Below are 24,683 nucleotides of genomic sequence, written 5' to 3'. Positions count from 1 at the left end.
GCAGCAAAATGACACACAGTCGAGTGGTCTACCACAGGAAACCTACCTTTGGGCAAAAAAACTGGTACATTAGTTACCAAATTAATATTCAAATCAAGCCTGCAATTATCTTTCAAATATCCTCCTTTGTCTGAAACTAATAATATACTGAGAGATATTATCATTAATGTCATTATTTCAGGCACTGGCTTTAACACACACAGTATTTCTTACTAAGCTAATGACAAAGCCTATGTCATTGCTCAGATGCAGTCATTACTAAATAATAACAGTTAATACTGAACACTTGTATTATCTCCATTTCGAAATGAGATTAATTTGCCACATTTCACAAAACAATTTTAAGTGACGGAGCTGAGATTCAAATCTAGTCAGTCTGGTTCCAGAAGCCATACTCTAAACCGTTACACCTAATGACACAAAACAGATGAGAAAATCAGAAGGTAGATGACATACAGAAGCAGCACTGGAAATGCGTGATATGAAAACAAAGGAACACGCAATCTACCTTTCAGAGGCTGTCAGTAGAAGAGTCTCCAGGGTATCAGATTCACAAGTCGTCTTTCCATGCACGGAAAAAAACGAATTACATCCTTCCGGTGGAGGTTCATCAGCTGCTATCTGTCACAGAAGATGCACACTTTTTAAAGTTCTAACCAAGGATGAGATAAAGGCATGTACAATCAAAATAGGTGATTAAATTATGACAAGACAACATTGGTGAAAGCGGCTGAGTGTGGTAGCTCGTGCCTGTAATCCCAGCACTTTGGGAGGCCAGAGTGGGAGGATCACTTAAGCCCAAACCTGGGCAGTTAAGCCTGCCACTTAAGCCTGGGCAGCATCGTGAGACCCCATCTCTACAAAAAATAAAATAAATAAAAAATTAGTTAGTCACAGTGGCATACGCCTGTAGTCCCAGCTACTGAGGAGGCTGAGGTAGGAAGATTGCTTGAGCCTGAAAGGCTGAGGCTGCAGTGAGCCATAATCACTGAACTGCACTCCAGTCTGGGCAACAGAACAAGACCCTGTCTCAAAAAAACAAAATCAATAAAGGCAAAAACAGGCCAGCCACAGTGGCTCATGCCTGTAATCCCAGCAATCTGGGGGGCGGAGGCAGGGTGGACCACCTGTGGTCAGGAGTTCGACACCAGCCTAGCCAACATGGCGAAACGCTGTCCCTACTAAAAATACAAAAATTAGCTGGGTGTGGTAGCAGGCTACCCCAGCTGAGGTAGGAGAATCACTTAAACCCAGGAGGTGGAGGTTGCAGTGAGCTGTGATTGCGCCACTGCACTCCAGCCTGGGCGACAGCGCAAGACTGTGTCACAAAATAAAGAAAAATGAAAAAAAAAAATCACTTTATATTATGACGATGTATCCTTGGGCGATACAACAATACAGTAACACAGCAAATGATTCCAACAGAAGTTAACAGGGTGGTTGGTTTCAGAGGGCGAAAAGTGGCCAGTCAGGACACAGTACATGGAGGGCTTTCCATGGTGCCAGATCAAGTCCTGCTTCTTGACTTGGGTGAAAATTACAAGGATGTTCACATTATAATAATCCATTACTATATATTTTTTGTGAGTGGTTTTTCTATGTTTTATTTTATAATAAAAAATAATTTTAAAATTAACTTTGCTTTTATATCAAATATCTAGTTGGCGAAGACACCTCTGTCTGTCTCTTCTTAAGTCTCTCTTAACTTGAGGTTCCTCTGTCCCTCTTTTTCTTTTCAATTACAATAGAAATTTCCGTAATTTATTTATTGAGGAAACTAGATTACTACAACGATTCCTGTATTCTTGATTTTCCTGACTGCATCCCTGTGGTGATGCTAAACATTTCTTGCCTCCTGTATTTTCTGTGAACTGCTTTTAGAACTACCGGCTGTGATTAGATGCTGGCTCACTGGTTTAACAAGATTACATCTCCCAGGCTGCATTGCATAAATAAAATATTGCTGTCTCTTTTCTATACAGATATTCTTTTTCTTATTTTTTTTAAATCTGCGGGTTGAAGACTTAACATCAATTTTGCTTATTATTTCTTTTTTTAAATCATAAATCCTAGAAAATTTCAGGCAAAAAAGTGATAGCTCTGTAATTCAATTCCAGGACAACTGCAGTCTATCCATTCATCATGACATATATTCTAAAATGCTGTTCTTTAAGAGCACGGGACCCACCTGCTGGAAGGCTTGGATCGTAGCTGAGTAGGAACGAAGAGATAGACAAAATTTCAACAAATTCTGCTGGAGAGGTGACAGAAACTGAAATGCAGCTTCCAGTATTGCATGATAATAGGAATAATCAGTACCTGTCAAGGAAGAACATTAACCAAAGTAATTGCATATGACTAGAGAAATCTAAAGAAGAGAGTTCATGAAGCACAAAGCTGTGTTACAAAGGTATGTGATGGCAAGTTTTACCAGTATATTGTCTTGAACTCTCATCAAATGCTTAAAATTCCCTGGCATACACAATGCAGTTGGGCTCTTCCTCTCCTCTTCCCTTTCAAACTATTCCCTCCCCTGGACCACTATTTTCCCACTTACCTGGATGACTGAGAGCTACATACTTCCTCAGAAATAATTCAGCTGTGAAATCACCTACTCCAGGAAGTCTCCACAATCCCTACCCCATGCTTCAACGGACCAGTTAAATCTCTTCCTCAATCCCAGAACACTTCTCTGTTTACCTCTTTCACTTATCATATCATTTACTAAATTATTTATTCACTGTCTATCTATACCCCACCTAGACTTCTGGTCCCCAGAGGCAGAGACTATGACCTATTTATCCTTATATCCACGATGCCTAGCACATGGTAACTATTCCAAAAACTAAACAAAACTGAGCAGTGTGATGAGGAAGTTACAGTATTAAAGAATACTGATGACATTTTAAAGTTTGAAAAGAAGCCTTTAAACAAAAAGTTGGACCAAATTATTTTAAAGAAAAAAAATCCAAATACTAATGTGAAGAAATCCCCAGGGTAAATAAAAAGCAAGGACACAAAACAATGTACATAGTAACTTATTTTTTTTAACCAGGAGAAAGAATGAGAAAGAAGAGTACGTACGTATATATTTGCTGTAAAAAACACTGAAGGCTAAACAAATTAATTAAAATGTTATAAAAAGCAGGAAAGAAACAGAAGGATCAGGATCAAGGAGGAAACAATTTTTTTATATATATACACAAATAATTTTTTACTGAAAAAATGTCAAAGTTCAAATGTGATTATTTCAAATTTTTATAAATATGAATATAAAGGTTATTTGCATATAACCTTTTATAGAACTTTGACTTCGGAATCACATGTTATCCATGCAAAAAAACTTAAATTTTGCATTTTAAAGGACAAGCACAGTGGCTTATGCTTGTAATCCCAAAACTTTAGGAGGCCGAGGCAGGAGGATTACTCGAGTCCAGGAGCTCAAGAGATCAGCCCTGGCAACATAGTGCGTCTCTTTTTTAAAAAATAAAAATAGGCAGGGCACGGTGGCTCATGCTGTAATCCCAGCACTTTGGAAAGGGGAGCTGGGTAGATCACCTGAGGTCAGGAGTTCTAGACCAGCCTGGCCAACATGGTGAAACACCATTTCTACTAAAAATACAAAAATTAGCCATGCGAGGTGGCAAGCGCCTGTAATCCCAGCTGAGGCAGGAAAATCACTTGAATCCGGGAGGCAGAGGTTGCAGTGAGCCAAGATCGTGCTACTGCACTCCAGCCTGAGCAAGAGGAGACTCTGTCTCAAAAAATAAAGAAAGAAAGAAAATAAAATGTTCCATTTTAAAAAGAAAATACAAATATTAACATTTTATGAGGCAGAATATAAAAGGTTCTATACTGCAATAGCATCCTCTACGTAAAAGATAGATAAGAAATATCTCAAAATGATGCCAGAATGTTAATGGTGTCAATCTTGGGTGGCAGGAATATAAATAATATTTCAAACAAATAAAATGTTTAACACGCTTTTATGTTGTTCATAGAATTCATACTCCTATAGCTTTAATGAATATGTATTATCATTTTTACTTAAAAAATGTCATTTTAAATGTCAAAGTTCAAATTTGATTATAAACCCACTTTGATAAATTTGTTCTATAAAATCTTAAAAATGAAGTATTTTTTGATAACTTAATTCTAGTTGCCTTGAAATTAGTAAAACTTACAGATGCTTGTTTAAAATATTTACATATCTATATTGCCAAAAAAAAAAAAAAAAAGATTCAGGCTGGGCATGGCGGCCCACACCTGTAATCCCATCACTTTAGGAGGCCAAGGTGGGAGGCGGGGCAGGGATGCCTTGAGGCCAGGAGTTTGAGACCAGCAAGTGCAACATAGCAAGACCCATCTTAACAAAATTTAAAAATTAGGCAGGCCTAGCTGCACGCACCTATAATATCAGCTACTAAGGAAGATGAAGCAGGAAGACTGCTTGAGCTCAGGAGTTCAAGATTATAGTGAGCTATGATCACACCACTGCACTCCAGCCTCCAGAGCCAGACTGTTTCTAAAATCAAAATAGGCCAGGCTTGGTGGCTCACACCTGTAATCCTAGCACTTTGGGAGGCTGAGGCGGGTGGACTGCCTGACGTCAGGAGTTTGAGACCAGCATGGCCAACATGGCCACCTCTGCTAAAAATACAAAAATTAGCTGGGCGCAATGGTGGTACTTGTAATCCCAGCTACTCAGGAGGCTGAGGCAGGAGAATGGCTTGAGCTCAAGAGGCAGAGATTGCAGTGAGTTGAGATCACGCCACTGCAGTCCAGCTGGGTGACAAAGCGAGACTGTCTCGAAAAAATAAATAAAATAAAATAAAATAAAATAAAATAAAATAAAATAAAATAAAAATAAAATCTAGCTGGGTGCAGTCACTCATGCCTATAATCCCAGCACTTTGGAATGCTGAGGCAGGAGGATCACTTGAGTCTCAGGAGTTCGAGACCAGCCTGGGCAACACAGCGAGACGCTGTCTCTATAAAAAAAAAATTTTTAATTAGTCCAAATAAAAAATAATAATAAAATAAAATAAAATAAATATTTTGGATAGATCACACCGAGTGAAAAAAGTGAAATAAAATACAAACAAAACAAAAAGATTCAGACAACTTTTAAAATATGTATTATTTTAATAAAAAATTAAAAAGTTAAAAAATCAATACAGGCCAGGTACAGTGGTTCATGCCTGTAATCCCAGAACTTTAGGAGGCTGTGTTGGGAGGATCACTTGAGCCCGGAAGTTTGAGACCAGCCTGGGCAACACAGTGAGACAGACCTCATCTCCATTGTATTTTTTTAAAAAAATTAAATAATTTTAAAAGAAGAAAAAAACCCAACCCATTAACATCAACAGCAGTCACACAATTTTGGAACATTTCCTCTTCTGTAAGAACCTGTGTCTGGCCAGGTACAGTGGCACAGTGGCTCATGCCTGTAATACCAGCACTTCGGGAGGCTGAGGCGGGTGGATCACTTGAGGTCAAAAGTTCGAGACCAGCCTGGCCAACATGGGGAAACCCCGTCTCTACTAAAAACACAAAAATTAGCCAGGTGTAGTGGCGAATGCCTGTAATCCCTGCAACTTGGAAGGCTGAGCCAGGAGAAATTATTGAACCTGGGAGATGGAGGTTTGCAGTGAGCCCAGATCACACCACTGCACTCCAGTTTGGAAACAAAGCAAGACTTCGTCTCAAAAAATAAAAATAAAAATAAAATAATAACCTATATCTGTCAATGTAAATTAATATTCAAGGTTTTAACTACTCACATATCAGCATCTCCAACTATTAATGTTTACACCCTATATAGCTTATACCAAGTTTAAAAAATGTGAAAGCACATCATAAAAACTGTAAATGAGGTTTTACAGGATAATCATTAATTTGACACCTTAACACTCAAGTTGTGGGTGGCTGGCAGGCATAATGGAAAACATTCTGGATGATACTGACTTAATGACAATGAACTTAACAGATAATAGATCAGTTGTATAATAAGTTCATAACAAAAAAAAAAACAGTGAATCAGATTAGATGGTTATTAATACTGAATGACTTAAAATGAAATGTACTTCCACAAAATATCCACATAGCACTTTAATAAAGGATCATGATAGAACAAAAACAAGAGGGGAAAAAAACAAAGGTACCACTTATAGCCAAAGTTATAAACTGCTTCAAAAATAATTATTTATGTTGTGTTGGCTTTTCCTGACCACGATCATAACTCCAATCATTAAAGACAACAATGTTTTCCATTAACGGCCATGCCACACATACTATACAGAGACCATTTTTTCCTAATATATTCCCAGACACCAAAGTCAAAGAAGCATTTGCTTCAATTTTACCGTGATGATCTGATGATCCAATACTTTGACTGGCTTCTACAAAATTCCAAAATTTCTCTTGACTGTCTTCTGCTAAAAACTCACTGGGAGAAAAGATCAGAAATAAAACAACTTAATAAAATTTTCTAATATAAGCTATATGACTAAAGAGAGTAAAAATAAGTTTTGAAGTTTCCAAATGTCCGTAGTTTGACTTTTAATCTATAATATATAATACTCCTTTATGTATATGTTTTTAATGATAAGCAAGTCCTACCAGCATATTAGTTATTAATAATTTAGCCTATGAACTTTTTTACCTAATAGGTATTTCTTAAGAAATTTGGAATAATAAAAACATAAAAGGAAAGTCTCAATATAAAGAAAGCTTATGAAACCCCACTGACAAAAATACTATGAGTAGTGGAAGCAGAACTAGGAACTGATGATTCTAGTATTAGTTCTGCTTGCTTATTTTCTGAAAGGCCTTACAAAGAACAAAAAATATGTTTTGCCTAAAGTTCTCCCACAGTAAAATATGAACCGCAGAAAAATTTCTGGGAGACTAAAGGCAGCATGTCGTAATCTTTTAACATCCCTAAATCCAAATTTCGTTTAAAATTAGCACTGATCTAACAAAATCAGATCCAAGAACTTAACGCCATCTTAATTTTTTTTCAACGTTATACTACTAAAATAATGGCCAATCTAAATTTCCCTTCATTCAAGAGTCTAAAACCCCTAAAAGGAAATGCATGTAGTAATTGAATGATTCATGTCAACTGCTTATCTTCTCCTCTGAGCCATAATACTAATGCAGTAGCGATCTTTCACTGTCTTAAAGTAAACTACAGATCTGGATCTCAGCTTACCTAGCCAAAGGAAGACTTTCCCATTACTTGTCAACACTGAGGTGTACAATCTCACTCTACTCCACAGCTAGACACAGAAACATGGGAAAAATAAGAAACATTTCCTGGTAATGCACAGCTTCTCTAAAATTAGGTTTCTGAAAATACCCATTATCATAATACGTTAAATTTCTTAATGCCTCCTTGAGAGTAGTATTTTTCTAGGCTTTCTAGTAATTGACATAGACACCACACCAAGCTTAGCATAGCTTATAGTCTAAGAAAACAAGTACTAAGACAGATACACCAGGATGTGCAATAAACACTAAATTAATTAATTAAAGGCACATTCACAAGATAAGCAGAGAGGGGTAAGGTGACACACTCACCAGTGTGGTGAGAACTAAGATTCAAACAGGCTAAGACTCTCCCAGTAAAGGCCAGACATAAATACATGCTTTTCATACAATTACAGGGAAGCTTCTTAAAACATACATTCTTTTCACCCCACTGCCTACATAAGTCTTACAAGGTCTAAACTTGGAACAGTCCTAATATTGCTTACTAGATCCACTGAAACAACCCAGGGGAGAGAAGAACAATACAAGATATTATTAAAGAAATGCTGCCTTTTTTTAAAGCATATTTTTGTTGCTTTTTGTTTTTTTAGCTTCTTATATAACACTTATTCCACTGAGTATAAATTATGATTTTAGAGGCCGGGCATGGTGGTTCACACCTGTAATCCCAGCACTTGGGGAGGCGGAGGTGGGTGGAACACCTGAAGTCAGGAGTTCGAGACCAGCCTGGCCAACATGGGTGAAACCCCATCTCCACTAAAAATACAAAAAATTAGTCGAGGGTGGTGGCGGGCGCCTGTAATCCCAGCTACTCAGGAGGCTGAGGCAGGAGAATCACTTGAACTCAGGAGGCGGAGACTGCAGTGAGCCGAGATCGCACCATTGCACTCCAACCCGGGCAACAAGAGTGAAACTCCCTCCCCCTACCCCAAAAAATCATGATTTTACAAATTATATGATGTCTGGGATTTGCTTTAAAATATTCTAGTGCGGGAGGAGAGAAGGTGGTGGTGATGGTGGTTATTGTACTTAAATTGATAATTGTTAAAACAGGGTGATGGGTACAGAGAGAGTACATTATACCATTCACTCCATATGTAAATGTTTTGAAATGCCATAATCTAGGACAAGTTTTTAATCTACAACCCAAAAAAAGCTACAAACAACCAGAATAAATGCCCACAAGACAGTACAAATAGGGTAGCAACTTGTTTTCTTAGATTTCCAAAGCGATTGTGGGAGATCAGCATTGGTCTTCCTTTTATGTAGAACTAGAAGGAGAGAAGAAACTAATATTTAAGGAGGGTCTATGATGTGACGGTCACCAAGCTTGGCATATTTACTTGTGTCCTCAAATCCACACAACCACCCTCAGATATAACCGTTTTTCAAATAAATAAGCTGTAATTCAGAGATGCTACTAACTTGCTTACAGACATAGAGTTAGTCAATGGAAAAGCTGGAATATAAATTCATGTCTATTTAATTTATACTTCTATCATGCTACATTCTTGGGTCATTACAAAATTTAGCACTCAATAAATGATTATTGGTTTTGATTTTAATAATACCTCCTTATGTAATATTTCTGTAGCTACAGCTGCAGAAAACACACTTAGTGTTTTACTTCAATTAAAGATAAGTATCACTTCACTGACAACCACAAAGCTACAACTCCTTCACAAACATCAGGTCCAATCTGAAAATACACAACAGGAATATTTTCAGTCCCTGAGGGATAGATGCAAGGAAGGCAAAAGATCTGTGGTGGCCACATGCCATAAAGTATAGTAAAAGATTCTGACCCTTCATCCTTAACCAGATGGACAGAGTACCTTGATCCTTCACCAGGGTCTCCAAAAGACATAAGAATGAAGAATGGTGGGCTCTGCTAGCTCTGGAGGTGAATACTAAGTGGATTCAAATAAGCATAGTTCATTTCTATGAGTTGCCTACATGTCGTATTACCTTGGCAAACTGTATACAAACAGCCACAGGAGAAGGGGCCTAAAAATAGTAAACCAAAATGGCAAATGTAGCTCTTAATTCACATGCCAAGGAAAAAAATTAATAAAAATAAAAATAAAACAAAATGGCAAATGACCAGGGATATCATGAAAGGGGGAAATGTTTGTGATAAGCAAGGTGATGAAGAAAACAGTATACCCTATTCACTTCACAGTGACCAAAGAAACTGAAAATATTGAGCAATTAGGGCTGGCAAATTTAGCATTCTTTCTCAAAAGTCCATAGTTTTATGCCATAGGAATCTTCTAGTACAATGATCAAGAAGTACAAATATCAAGAAATTAGTGTAAATAAAAGTGAAAGTAACAAAATGTAATTCAGAGTAAGAATGTTAAACACAGGCCGGGCACGGTGGCTCACACCTGTAATCCCAGCACTTTGGGAGGCCAAGGCAGGCAGATCACCCGAGGTCAGGAGTTCGGACCAGCCTGGCCAACAAGGTAAAACACCCTTCTCTACTAAAAATGTAAAAATCAGCCAGGCGTGCTGGCACATGCCTGTAATCCCAGCTACTCGGGAGGCTAAGGCAGGAGGATGAGAATGGGCTTGACCCTGGGAGGCAGAGGTTGCAGTGAGCCAAGATGGCACCACTGAACACCAGCCTGGGCGACAAAATGAGACTCTGTCTCAAAAACAAAGCAGGGTTGGGGGGAGGGGTTGTAAATCTCAATGACAGATTTATACCAAACAAATCATCCAAAAGAAGATTAGCAAAAAGGAAAAGAAAAACTTTAGTTTTTAAGGTCCAGGCTCAGGCAGTCTAGCTCAGGCAGTCTCAAAATATCTTCAGTCACTGTTTTTTTGTTTGTTATTTGCTTTATTGGGCTTTTTTTCCCCACAATAAGAACTCTAAAAAAAGAGCCACTTCACATTTACTACTATGCCGTATCTAATAAAGTTCAGACATTTGAGAAGCTGGACCCATTTACCAGGTTAGTTGTCACTATGAAATATATACAATGGTTTTGTCTTTGTTTTGCCACTTCTATGCTGAGAAAGAAAGGCAGAGACAGGCGATCGAAGGAAGTCTATTTAGCAGGAAGTCTGCTAGGCTCCTAAGCTAGTCAGGACCGGCTGCTGCATGCCCCTTCCCACTGGTCCTTTTGGCAATATCAAATCAGGCTTTTTCCTTAAGAGGTGCAACCATTCGTTCACACAATCAACATAGCAAAATTCTTCATCCACATTTTTCTAGGAATTAAGGGGAAAATGTTAGAATACAAAACTCTAGAGGCCAGGCATGGTGGCTCACACCTGTAATCCCACCACTTTGGGAGGCAGAGGCAGGTAGACCACTTGAGCCCAGGAGTTCAAGAACAGCCTGGCCAACACGGTGAAACTCCATTTCTATAAAAAATACAAAAATAAGCTGGGGTGGTGGCTTACGCCTGTAGTCCCAGCTACTGGGGAGGCCTAGGTAGAAGGATGGCTTGAGCCCAGGAGGCAGAGGTTACAGTAAGCTAAGATCACACCACTATACTAGTCTGAAAAACAGAGACAGACCTTGTCTCAAAAACTCTCACAAAAAAAAAAAAATTCTAAATTGAAGATGAAGAACGCAGACCACAAGGCTCATCGAAGTGATGTGACAGTCCAAATTTCTAGCACATTCAAACACTGAGACTTACCAAGCGCTTGCTGCTCAATCTACCCACACTTATCCTTTGGAAAGTCTCTGCTAGTTCTACCTCTAGATTACTTGAGATACAATCAAATAAGTTTTCATCCATAAGCATTTAAGCCCTACCTATACAGACAGATATCTCATTATATTTATTTACAAACACTAGCTAAAAAGCACACTTGTAATACAAAATTTCTCATGAAGTTATTTACTATATTGTGTTTCACTAATTTTAAGACAACTGTTGTTTTATGAAAAATTCTACCCATTTTAATTGTAAGGTAACTTCTTTCTCTTTTTTTTTTGGATGGAGTCTTGCTCTGTTGCCCAGGCTGGAGTGCAATGGCGTGATCTTGGCTCACTGCAAGCTCCGCCTCCTGGGCTCAAGTGATCCTTTCACTCAGCCTCCCAAGTAGCTGGGACTACAGGCACGAACCACCGCACTCAGTTATTTTTTTTTTGGAGAGATGGGGTTTCCCCATGTTGCCCAGGCTGGTCTCAAACCCCGGGACTCAAGCAGTTCACCCACTTCAGCCTCCCAAAGTGCTGGGATTTACAGGCATGAGCCACTGTACCTAGCCACCGTTTTTATCATTTAAAAAGAAAGATTGAGCTGCATGGGCATAATCTCCTAATCTGATGCTCATGCACGCGCCAGCACGCACAGCTAATTGTTGCCAGGCTAGTCTTGAACTCCTGACCTCAGGTGATCGACCCATCTCGTCCTTCCAAACTGTTGGGATTATAGGTGTGAGTCACTGCGCCTAGCCTTCTTCCAGGTTCTTAAGGGAAATAAGTCCTCTTTCCCCCAAGTTGTTAAGCCCTCTTCTTTTCCTTTTATCAATCACCTCTTAAAACTTCCTTCAAATAAGGAGAAAATTTGAATACAACTGTCCAGGCACAGTGGCTCACATCTGTAATCCCAGCACTTTGGGAGGCCAAGGTGGGCAGATCACATGAGACTGAGGAGTTCAAGACCAGCCCAGCCAACATGGTGAAACCCTGTCTCTACTAAAGATACAAAGAATAACAGGATGTGGTGGAGCATTTCTGTAAGCACAGCTACTCGGGAGGTAGAGACATGAGAATCCCTTGAACCCAGGAGGCGGAGGTCGCAGTGAGCCAAGATCTCACCACTGCACTCCAGCCTGGGAAACAGAGCGAGACCTGTCTCCAAAAATAAATAAATAAACAAACACAACTCTCTCTTCCCTTGTTATGCTTTTTGGAAAGTAACATACTAACTTATCCAACACAGTTATTTGTCTAAAGTTCCTACATATCTCTATAAACCCACATAGCCCTTGTCCTACTGAATGATGCTACGCCCTAACAGCCTTTGTAGAGTACATACCACAGTGCACACTGAAAGAGGTTCTTCATAAATGCATTTGATGATAATCTCACTGCTGAAAAAGCTCCTGAATGTTCACTGTCAGAGCCTATATTTATACTCAAATACATGGAGGGGAAAAAAATGTTCTCTTACCTGGCTTCTAACAACAATGGAGTGGAAAACCATTTTGTTGTAAGAGAGGTTGTAATGGCTTTTGAGTCGGCCTTTACTGAGGAGAACAGCCACAGAACAGTGAGTACAATCAGAACTCCCATTTTATAGCAAACTCCTAAAAGGAAAAAAAGAAAAAAAGTTTTGCACAAGGAAATTTTTTTTTTTGAGACGGAGTCTCGCTCTGTCGCCCAGGCTGGAGTGCAGTGGTATGATCTTGGCTCATGCAACCTCCGCCTCCCATGTTCGAGTGATTCTCCTGCCTCAGCCTCCCAAGTAGCTGGGATTACAAGCATGCACCACCACACGCTGCTAATTTTTTGTATCTTTAGTAGACACAGGGTTTCACCACGTTGGCCAGGCTGGTCTCAAACTCCTGACCTCGCATCTGCGGGCCTCAGCCTCCCAAAGTGCTGGCATTACAGGTGTGAGCCACCCCACCCGGCCTGCTACAAGGTAATTTTAACCTCATACTTGGAGACACAGAATAACATAAGTTAGCGAAACAGAAATGCTTCTGACATATAATAGCACTTAATATCTAGCTGGTCCAACAGATATTTGCTGAGTGACTGATACGGAACTGAAGGTATTTAGGTTATTACATTCTTTCCTACAAAGGCTCTGCTTCATTTCTCAAGGAATCTACATTATACAGGGGTATAAAAACCAGTTGGTGGCACACCAGCTTGCACACAACCATACTTTATAAAGCATGAAAGCAAAGCTGAGACAGATGAAAATATAAATGATGGATATTAAGGGTTGAACTGTGTCCCCCAAAAAAGATATGGAAATCCTATCCCCCAGTACCTCGTAATGTCAACTTATTTGTAAATACATTCTTTACAGAGGTCATTAGTTAAAACAAGGTTATTAGGTGGGCACTAATCCAATGACTGATGTTATAAAGAGGAGAAATCTGGACAGAGAAAGACAGCACAGAGGGACAGCTATGCAGAGACCCAGGGGACCACCAGGGGAAGACAGAAGCACACACTAAAATTATACTGCAAGCTAAGGAATGCCTGAAACTACCAGAAGCTGAAGAGTCCAAGACAGATTCTCCTAAGAAGATTTCAGCGGGAGCGTGGTCCTGTGCAACTCTGATGAAGGATTTCTAGCCCCGTGAGACAGTAAATGTCTGTTGTTCTAAGGCACCTAGTTTGTGACACTTTGTTATGGTAGCCCTAGGAAACAAACAGGTCTCAAATGTAAACTCAGACAGGTTCTGAAATAAAGAAATGTAAAATTTTAGTGGCTTGCCAAGCCAACTGTCCCCATCCACAAAATGAGGGATCTGGGGTCACTGGCAAAGTGGATGGCCACAGAACGCAGGCCTCCTGACTCCCTCAGTAGCCGCTCCAAGCCTGTCAAGATCCTCACAGACAGCATCCGGACAATTTCAGAAAGAGGTGTCCAGCTGCAGATGTTTCTGATTTTCATCCCAAAAGTCCACCTAACAGAACCCTAATTAGACCTCCCCTGAGCTACAGAAAAGTCAGTATCCAAGCTCTACCCATTTGAATGAGAGCTAAAAGGGGATGACTATGTGGGAAGCACTAACCTATCCTTGGCTTCAGGATGTTCGCTCTGCTAAGGCTCACTTCCGTCTCATCCCAGTTCCTTCGTACTGCTTATAAAATCTATCACTGAGGGAGGCTGTCCATATTGGGGACCAGTCAATACCTTCCTTTTATAAAAAGCATCATTTGTGTTAACATCCTGCTTCATATAACACACAATATCTCTGAAGAACGATGGGCAAAAGCAAAATAAACTACACCAAATAGAAAAGTGGCTTTTAGAAGCATTTTAAGTTTAGGCACTGCCAGCTTCTTTTGAAACAAAAAAAAAATTAATAAATCAGCCAGGCATGATGGCATGTACCTATGGTCCCAGCTACTTGGGAGGCCGAGGTGGGAAGACAGCTTGGGCCCAGGAGGTCCGTGCTGCATCTGGGCAACACAGCGGGACAGGAAGAGAGCGGGACAGGAGGAGAGCGGGACAGGAGGAGAGCGGGACAGGAGGAGGAGGAAAGAAGAAAGAAGGAGGAGGAGGAGAAGGGGAAGAGGAACGGGAAGAGGAGTGGTCTCTGGTTTGAGTATGTCTTCATTTTATAGGCTCCCTTATCACTCTGACCCTAGGGGTCCTTAAATGTTGCTTATAAAGACAAACAGTCTGAGATAATGGCCATCAGAATGTGCCATGTGGTGTTGCACGATCATAGGCATTATACTTGCGGCACGATGAATAAACAGAAAACACTCTTTAACAAGTTCTAGGCTCAACTATCAACAACCATCTGTAGGAGGCTGAGCGGGGAGGATCGCCCGAGGCCAGGAGGTGGAGGCTGCGATGAGCAAGATCATGCCACTATACTCCAGCCCGGGCAACAGAGCAAGACTCTGTCTCACAAACAAAAAATAAAAATAAAAAAATTAAAACACTATCTCTTGCTTATTTATCTGCAGTAAAATATAGGGAATATTAATAAATATTATGAGCCAGGCATGGTGGCTCACACCTATAATCCCAGCATTTAGGGAGGTCAACCCAGGAGGATTGCTGGAGGTCAGTTCAAGACCAGCCTGAGCGACATGGATCCCATCTCTACAAAAAATTTGAAAATTACCAGGGCAGGGTAGCACACGCCTATGGTCCTAGTTACTTGGGAGGCTGAAATCAGAGGATTGCTTAAAGTTGCAATGAGCAGGGACAGCACCACTGCACTCCAGCTGGGCAGTGAGATCCTGTCTCAAAAAAAAAAAAAACCCTTTACACTTTTTGGAAAACAGAAGAGGCATGAAAATTCTAAGTCATCACCAACTTCTTCTCCTGTTTTTAAACTAAAATAATAGTATTTTTTAGTTTAAAAAAAAACAAACTCTTAGAAAACAATATGCAGGCCCAGGAGGGTGGCTCATGCCTGTAATCCCAGCACTGTGGGAGGCCAAAGCAGGTGGATCACTTGAGCTCAGGAGTTCAAGACCAGCCTGGGAGACATAATGAGACCCTGTCTCTACTAAAAATACCAAAAAGTAGCCAAGTATGGTGGTTGCTTGAGCCTGGAGGGTGCGGAAGCTGTAGTGCGCCAAGAACGTGCCACTGCACTCCAGCCTGGGTGACAGCTGTCTCAAAAAAAAAAAAAAAAAGCAATCTGCAAGTTTATACATGGCTATCTGAGATTCTATATATGAGCTAGTAGCAAGGAAAAATATTAGGAAGTATCCTTTTAAAGAAACAAATTAACTTCTCAAATTATTAAGCATAACACACATTTACTATGTATCTATCAGCAAAACCATTTCCTGTGAACCACATAAATCTAATTTCAGCTAGAAGTGGTTATTATACATCTGATATGAAAATGATCACATCAGGCCGGGCGTGGCGGTTCACACTTGTAATCCTAAGGGAGGAGATCACCCCTCATATTGTCTTATGCCCAATTTCTGCCTCCAAAGAAAGAAGTAAAAACTAAAATGCAGAAATGAAATCCACAAGCAGACAGCCCCGCACCACACCCTGGGCCTGGTAGTTAAAGATCGACCCCTGACCTAATCGGTGATGTTATCTATAGATGACAGACATTCTATAGAAAAGCATTGTGAACATCCCTGTCCTGTTCTCTTCTGTTCTTACTGGAGCATGCAGCCCCCAGTCACATACCCCTTGCTTGTTCAATCGATCACGATCCTCTCACGCGGACCCCCTTAAAGTGGGACAGCAATTGCTCACTGGGGAGCTCCCGTTGTTGGAGATGTGAGTCTTGCCAAAGCTCCCGGCCAAATAAAACCCTTCCTTCTTTAACTTGGTGTCTGAGGGGTTTTGTCTGTGGCTTGTCCTAGCGCTTTGGGAGGCCAAGGCGGGTGGATCACCTGAGGTCAAGAATTCAAGGCCAGCCTGGCCAACATGGTGAAACCCCATCTTTACAAAAAATACAAAAAATTTGCTGGGCGTGGTGGCACGTGCCTGTAATCCCAGCTACTTGGGAGGCAGAGGCATGAGAATCACTTGAACCGCGGAGGCAGAGGTTGTAGTGAGCCGAGATAGCCTCATTGCACTCCAGCCTGGAAGACAAGAGCAAAACTCCATCTCAAAAACAAAAAGAAAAAAGAAAATTATTACATTGTCTTGTATTGTTACAGGGAAACTTAAATTAAAAAAGAAAATGCTCAGAGACAGCTGCAGGAAAGTTTTAAAAGAATTTTCTTCATAGTTTAATATATTCCCCTGAAGTTCAATGTGCATTATAAATGTGCTATGCTACTATACGAGTATTATGCTCACTTCCTTCAGTAAGTTTCATGTGGCCAGGAGTTCAAGATCAGACCGGGATGTAACAAGACCTCATCTCTAGAAAAAAAAAAATAAGAATTTTTAAAAAATAAGCTTCAGCTAAGTTTATCAAAAGGAAGTCAAGTGTTGCTAAATTCGACTGGCTTGAAAAAAAAAAAAGCAAAGTGAAAGGCTACAATCATTCCAAGTTTTTTGGTGTTGTTAAATACCTGTTTAAAAGGTCTTCAAACGCTTGCAAGAGTAAGATTCTTGAAAGAAAGAGCGCACTTTACACTAAAATTGGCTGGCAAGTGCATCAGTGAATGTTTCCGAAACAGTTAGTGTGGCACAATAAGGCAAAAGACCCCAGGACTTCAAACGAACAAAATATGCTCCTTCTCAAATCTGGCAAGAAATGCAAAACAACTGCAGATTCTGGCCAAGGAACAAAAACAGTTCACATCTCTAAGTTATTGGCGACGCCGCAGATCTCAATCTGGCAGGTCCCACACTAAAAGTGAAACCGGATCATCCAATTCCCAGCCAACACATCACAGTATTAAACGAAAACAGCAACCAAGGCACATCAACCCGAATTCATTTTAGTAAAAATAGACATCTCTTTTAAAAAGCACGTCGTTCTGCAATCAGGGTCCAGCAAAGTGCTGGTTCTCAACTCACTGAGGATCAAGCTTGGTCTAAATTCATGGTAGGACACTTCCCCCACTTCCTTCTGCACTTGGGCACAAGGATCTAAAGCTCTTCAAAAAAGGTTCAAGATCTCTGAACAGAGCCAGCCGCCACCCCAGCGGAAGTGATACCTTGCCAAGACCACTACTAGGGCAACTCAGGGCGCTCGTGAATAGGGGAAGGGATGGGACACCAGAGGGGAAACTGACTCACGGTAGAGGCGAAAGCTCAATGTGACGGGGGCACAGGGTCGCCTTGCGCCCCAAACCCTCTCTCTGCCCATGAGGCCTCCTCACGCCACCCCTGGGTACCTGTCACCGGCAGCGCAGCCGCGGCACACGCACCGCTCGCGTCTCCCTTGCCGCCTATGCCCGGGCCGTGGTTAGTCCGCCACAGGGCCAGGGACAACGCCAGGGCGGGGCGGGGCTGCAGCGGCGGTGCAGGCTGCGCCAGTGAGAAGCCGACACGCGCCTTTCCCGCAGCTCGGCTCAACACCCAGCCTCGCAAAGCAATTGCCCCGCTGCCGGCCGCCCTTTTACTTCCGCTTCCTAAAGGCGAACGCTAGAGGACTTCCGGCTACCGAGTGGAGACCTAGCAGGCCAGAGCGTCGGGCGGTCGGCTTCTTATCTCCGAGGCGGGGCGTCCAGCGTCTTTCCGCACTTCCGCTCTTCAGGGTGGTGGGTCGGCTGCCGGTCTTCAAGGTCTTGGGAAGGTTCGTTGGGCCAACAGCTGAGACCTGAGAGCTTTAACAGTGATGAAATCCAATGTGGACTCTGGGACTTACTCCGTTAAACGTTTGTTAAAAGCTTACTCCCTTTAGCCTTTCGGTGGCACAGTAAGGACAATTGTCTTAATGCTTCTGAGCATCTTCGACTTTAAACCCTAAAATTTTGATAGCTAACTTCCAGGGGGCATGATGAAAGGAAGACTTTTTAAATTTTAGGAGCCGATTTAGCTTAGCTTATTCGTGCAGCTGCAGCTTAGTCTGCAGGGAGTGCTTTGTCCTTTATTTATTTATTTATTTATTTATTTATTTATTTTTAACTAATGTAAACCAGTTTAAAATTGTTTTGGAATAGGTAGCAAAATTGTTTTGGAATAGGTAGCATTTAACCCACCCAGAAATGAATTATCTCTTTGGAGGGTATGTGTTTAACTATATTAAGTCAAAGTGAATGAAAAGCCAAAAATACTTTTGTATTTTTTTGAAGTTGGAGTCTTGCTCTGCCTCCCAGGCTGGAATGCAGTGGCGCAATCTCGGCTCACTGCAACCTCCGCCCCCGGATTCAAGCGATTCTCCCGCCTCAGCCTCCCCAGTAGCTGGGATTACAGACGCGCGCCACCGCACCGGGCTAATTTTTGTATTTTTAGTAGAGACGGGGTTTCACCCTGTTAGCCAGAATGGTCTGGAACTCCTGACCTCAGGTGTTTCACCCTGTTAGCCAGAATGGTCTGGAACTCCTGACCTCAGGTGATCCACCCGCCTCGGCCTCCCCAGTGCTGGGATTACAGGCATGAGCCACCACACCCGGCCCAAAATAATTTTAGGAAATAAACATGAGCCAAGATGATGATGAAGGGGAGGAAGGAGAGGAGGATGAAGGAGATGACTAATAGAACAGTGATGGATTCCAGCCTTCCTTTTTTTTTTTTTAAACATTTTCTCCAGTCCCTGGGAGCAAGTTGCAGTCTTTCCCCCACGCCCCTCAGTTGTGCTCAGTCTCCCTGTTCTTGAGGTTTCTTTACACTGTGGTTCTCAACTTATTTTGGGGGAAATACCTTGAGCAGAATACAATGGGAAAAGAGTCTCTACCCCTTTCTGTTCGAAATTCATTTTTATCCCTTCCTGTCTGAGCAAAAACTATGGAATCAACACCACCCAGCTCTGTGGAGAAAAAGAAAAACCTGCCCCCTTCGCTCTGCTGGAAGCTGGAGGGCTCTAGGCCCCTGTGTAGCAGAGCATTCCGTTCTAGCTTTCTTCCTGCTGTCTCTGTATGTTGGGCTCGGAGAGTACACTGGGTCTCTATGTGAATATGGACAGTTAGCGTTTACCAACATCTTTCTGTCTACTTTCCCTTGTTTAAAAAAAGAAAGAAAAAATGTTTTAAAATGAGATTCTAGAAGTCAGCAAAGAATGGGTCTGAGATGTTTGGATGGGTTAAATGGACATTTTTACAACATGGCTTCTCCTTTGGCATGTTTAATTGTGATGTTTGACAGACATCCTTGCATAAGATGACACTTTTAAAATAAATTATCTCCTAATGATGACTTGAGCCCTGCCACTCAGTGGGAGAATCAGCAGAACCCCTAGGACCTTATTTGAAATTGACATTCTCTCTTGTAATTTTGTTCCTGTTTATTTTTACATTTTGTTTCACTGGAAAGGGAGGCTCGTGCTCAGTTTTAAACGTTAAAAGTGTACAAGTTGCTTTGTTACAATAAAACTAAATGTGTACACAAAAAGAAAAAAAAACGAGCATTTTAAAATTTATTTCACAAGGGAGCTGTTGCGTTAGCTTTCCTTAGTGTGTTTTCTGGCCCTCTTTAAATCACATCAGCTCATGCTTCCATAAAAAGGAAATTGTTAATTCACCATTTTACAAAGTTGATTATATACTTTTTCTTGGCCTTATCTTGATCTTCTGCTATGTGATACATGAACAAAACCAAAGTTTGCTTAGTTTTAAAATACAACGAAGTGGTAGTGCAGAGCTTCTAAGAAAGCTGGATTTCACCTTTTCTAAACCTTTCTCTGAAAAGTGCTACCTTATTTGAACAAAAACAGATTTTAAAAAAACTTAAACTTTTTATTTAGAAATAATTATAAATTCACAAGAAGTTGCAAAGATAGTACACAGAGGTATCTTGTACCCTTAAGCCCATTCCCCCAATGATTACATTTCAAATATCTATGTTACAGTATCAAAACCAGAAATTGGCTTGGTACATTGTGTGGGGGAGACAGGTATATTTCCCTCGTTTTGTATGTGTCTGTACATTTGTGTAACTACTGCCAAAATGAAGACCCACAACTATTGAAGCACCACAAAGATCTCCTTTGTGCTACCCTTTTATGAAGTCAGAACTACTTTCCTACCCCCAAGACCCCTAGATGGTGGCAACCATCATTTTGATCACTAAATATGAAATTTTTAAATTCTACAATGTTATATGAATAGAATCATCTAGTGTGTAGCTTATTTATTTATTTATTTTACTCAGCATAACCACCCATGGAGCCATACAAGTTATAGATATCAATAATTTGTTCCTTTTTATTACTGAATAATATTCCATGGTACAAACACGGATTCATTTTAGCATCACCTATTGAAGGACATTTGGGTTTTTTCCAGTTCTGAACTATTTCAAATAAAGCTCCTATTAACATTCATGTACAGATTTGTATTTTTATTTATGTATTTATTTATTTAAAATTACAAAAATCAGCTGGGCATGGTGGTGGGCACCTGTAATCCCAGCTACTTAGGAGGCTGAGGCAAGAAAATTGCTTGCACCCAGGAGGCGTAGGTTGCAGTGAGTAGAGATTGCGCCACCGCACTCCAGCCTGGGTGAGGACCAAGATGCCATCTCAAATAAAAAATTTTATTTATTTATTTAATAAATCAGGTCTTACCATGTTACCCAGGCTGGTCTCGAACTCCTGGGCTCAAGCAGTCCTCCCCGCTTGGTCTCCCAAAGTGCTGGGACTATAGCCATGAGCCACCACGCCCAGCCCTATGTACAGGTTTTTTATATAGACACAAGTTTTTTGTATGTTTTTGTTTTTGTTGGGATGGAGTGTTGTTCTGTCACCCAGGCTGGAGTGCAGTGGCGTGATCTGGCTCACTGCAAGCTCCGCCTCTGCATTCAAGCGATTCTCCTGCTTCAGCCTCCCGAGTACCTGGGATTACAAGTGTGTGCCACCACACCCGGCTAATTTTTTTATTTTTAGTAGAGATGGAGTTTTGCCATGTTGGCTAGGCTGTTTTCGAACCCCTGACCTCAAGTGATCTGCCTGCCTCGGCCTCCCAAAATACAGGGATTACAGGCATGAGCCACCATGCCTGGCCTAGACCTAAGTTTTTGTTTATCTGAGATGAATGACCAAGAATGCAATTACTTGATCATATGGTAAATGTACATTTTGCTTATAAGGAACTGCCAAACTATTTTCTAGAATGGCTGTACCATTTTACATTCCCACCACCAGTGTATGAGAGATCCATTTTCTCTGCATTCTTACCCACAATTGGTACTGTCATTTTGTTGTTGTTGTTGTTATTTTGATAGGCATATAGTAATTCCTCATCATGGTTTCAATTTGCACTTCCCTAATGGCTGGTGATGATGAACATATTTTCACATGGTCATTTGCAATCTGTATATCCTTTGGTGGAGTGCCTCGTCATGCCCTAGCTTATTCTCTAATTAAATTATTTGGTTTTCCACTATTGAGTTTTTTTTTTTTTTTTTGAGACAGGAGTCTTGCTCGGTCGCCCGAGCTGGAGTGCAGTGGCCGGATCTCAGCTCACTGCAAGCTCCGCCTCCCGGGTTTACGCCATTCTCCTGCCTCAGCCTCCCAAGTAGCTGGGACTACAGGCGCCCGCCTCCTCGCCTGGCTAGTTTTTTGTATTTTTTAGTAGAGACGGGGTTTCACTGTATTAGCCAGGATGGTCTCCATCTCCTGACCTCGTGATCCGCCCATCTCGGCCTCCCAAAGTGCTGGGATTACAGGCTTGAGCCACCGCGCCCGGCCCACTATTGAGTTTTAAGGGTACTTTATATATTTTAGATACAGGTTTTTTGTCAGATATGTTGTTTGGAAACATTTTCTCCCTGTGTATAGCTTGTTTTCTCATGCCTTTAACAGGATATTTCTTAGAGAAAAAGTTTTTAATTTTGGTGAAGTGCAGTCTATCCATTTTTCTCTTATGGATCTTGCTTTTAGTGACATGTCTAAGAACTAGTCACCAGAGCCAGGCGCAGTGGCTCACACCTGTAATCCCAACACTTTGGGAGGCCGAGGCGGGTGGATTGCCTGATCTCAAAGGAGTTCCAGACCAGTCTGGCCAATGTAATGAAACCCCATCTCTACTAAAACTGCAAAAATGAACTGGGCGTGTTGGCACCAGCCTGTAATCCCAGCTACTCAGGAGGCTAAGGCAGGAAAATCACTTGAACCCGGGAGGCAGAGGTTGCAGTGAGCTGAGATCATGCCACTGTATTCTAGCCTGGGTGACAGAGTAAGACTCCATCTCAAAAAAACAAACAAACAAAAACAAAGGACCTTTCCTGATTTTTTGAAGTTCAGTCCTCAAACTTACTATCGCTCCTCCATCTTTTCTATTTTTTTCCATTTTATGTATGTTGATAGTTTGCATCCCCCACTAGGTGTCACTCTGTGAGGACAGGGACATCATTTAGTTCAGTGCTACATCCTTAGCCCCTAGAACATTGCTCAACCAATACTGGATGAACATTTCTGTCTGCACGTCCCTCCTCTATCCGTGAGGATACACTCAACTGTGCTGGCCGGCTGTTCTGTTCACATCCAGGTGGCTGATGGGCAAAGGACACACCTTGAAATCAGTAAATGCCCCTTGAGCTGCTGGAGACTCAGCATAGAATCCTCCAGGTTTCTAAGCTCCCACCTAAACCTCATGTTGAACTATAAATCCCAGTACTGGAGGTGGGGCCTTGTGGGAGGTGTATGGGTCTGGGGTGGGGGCAGATCCTTCAAGGCTTGGTGCTATCTTCGTGATACTGAATGCGTTCTCTCAAAATCTGGTCATTTAAAAGTGGGTGGCACCTTATCCCCCCCTTACTTGCTCCTGCTTTCACCATGTGACATGCCTGTTCCCCCTTCACCTTCTGTCATGATTGTAAGCTTCCTGAGGCCTCCCTAGAAGCCAAGCAGATGCCTGCATCATGGTCCCTGTAAAACCAACAGAACTGTGAGCCAGTTACACCTGTTTTCTTTTTGAATTACCCAGTCCCAGTTATTTCTTTATAGCAATGCAAGAGTGGCCTAATGCAATAGCCAAAAAAATTGATTGTGGAAAGCAAAGTTGGCATTTAATGTTTGATTTCCAGATGGAAAAGGAGTGCAACTCAATGAGAGTTATAGTGATGAGGCCGGGTGCGGTGGCTCATGCCTGTGATCCTAGCACTTTGGGAGGCCAAGGTGGGCAGATCACAAGGTCAGGAGTTCGAGACCAGCCTTGCCAATATGGTGAAACCCTGTCTCTACTAAATGTACAAAAATTATCCAGGTGTGGTAGCACGTGCCTGTAATCTCAGCTACTTGGGAGACTGAGGCAGGAGAATCACTTGAACCTGGGAGATGGAGGTTGTGGTGAGCTGAGGTCGCACCACTGCACTCCAGCCTGGATGACAGAGCAAGACTCGTGTCTAAAAAAAAAAAAGAAAGAAAGAAATTTATAGTGATGGACTGCACATGTGCAAAAGGTGACACATGAGAAGGCCATCACTTGCACTCCAAGTTGGTGAGACAGAATGCAGAAAAAGTGTTATGGTCACTAAAATATTATGCTCCATAGAGTACCCATCCCAGGGGAAACTTGTTCAGCCATGAAAAGCAGAGGGTAACCCAGAGGGGAGAGGGGGAAGATTAGTTCATCAGAGAGGAACAGGAGGGAAATTACTGAGATCAAGATTTGGGGGCTGGGCAAGGTGGCTCATACCTGCAATCCCCAGCACTTTGGGAGGACGAGTCAGGAGGGTCGCTTGAGCCCAGGCGTTTATGACCAGCCTGGGCAACATGGTGAACCACCCCCCATTACAGAATAATACAAAAAAATTAGGCAGACATGGTGACTCGTGTCTGTAGTCCCAGCTACTTGGGATGCCCAGATGGGAGGATCATGTGAGCCTGAAGAGGTTGAGGCTGCAGTGAGCCATGATTGCACCACCGCCCTCCAGCCTGGACAACAGAGCAAGACCCTAGCCTCCCCCCAAAAAAAAGAAGAAGATTTGGGGGTTGTTTCCTTCTAGTTCCTAGACTTCGGAACAGGAGGGAGAAAAGTATGGCCAAACAGTCTATCTTAGTGAAGTGGAGTCCCTTAGAAGAGCTGAATGCTTTCCAGCAAATAGGACCACTATTCTTTCTAGGTGAAAACAAATAACACCTTACGGTTTTTCTTAATTGGTTGTTAGAAAAAAGCTTTTGCAGCGGGGCGTGGTGGCTCACGCCTGTAATTCCAGCACTTTGGGAGGCCAAGGCGGGCAGATCACCTGAGGTCAGGAGTTCAA

General features: G+C 41.7%; 1 protein-coding gene across 1 annotated transcript in view; it reads right to left on the bottom strand.

Annotated features, from left to right (window-relative positions):
* Positions 1-17,941, bottom strand: part of UGGT1 (UDP-glucose glycoprotein glucosyltransferase 1) — a 123,919-nt gene extending 105,978 nt beyond the window's left edge. Inside the window, exons 1-5 of the mRNA XM_011941723.1 lie at positions 17,717-17,941; positions 12,417-12,552; positions 6,366-6,448; positions 2,189-2,319; positions 509-621 (exon numbers count right to left, since the gene is read on the bottom strand). Coding sequence (XP_011797113.1) covers positions 509-621; positions 2,189-2,319; positions 6,366-6,448; positions 12,417-12,538 — 449 coding nt within the window. The 5' untranslated portion in view covers positions 12,539-12,552; positions 17,717-17,941. The remainder of the gene's footprint in view (positions 1-508; positions 622-2,188; positions 2,320-6,365; positions 6,449-12,416; positions 12,553-17,716) is intronic.
* Positions 17,942-24,683: the final 6,742 nt, after the last annotated feature.

This window comes from Colobus angolensis, unplaced genomic scaffold (assembly GCF_000951035.1).
Source record: "Colobus angolensis palliatus isolate OR3802 unplaced genomic scaffold, Cang.pa_1.0 Scaffold20, whole genome shotgun sequence".
NCBI classification, from domain to species: domain Eukaryota; kingdom Metazoa; phylum Chordata; class Mammalia; order Primates; family Cercopithecidae; genus Colobus; species Colobus angolensis.
This window is presented reverse-complemented; position numbering and strand designations above follow the sequence as displayed.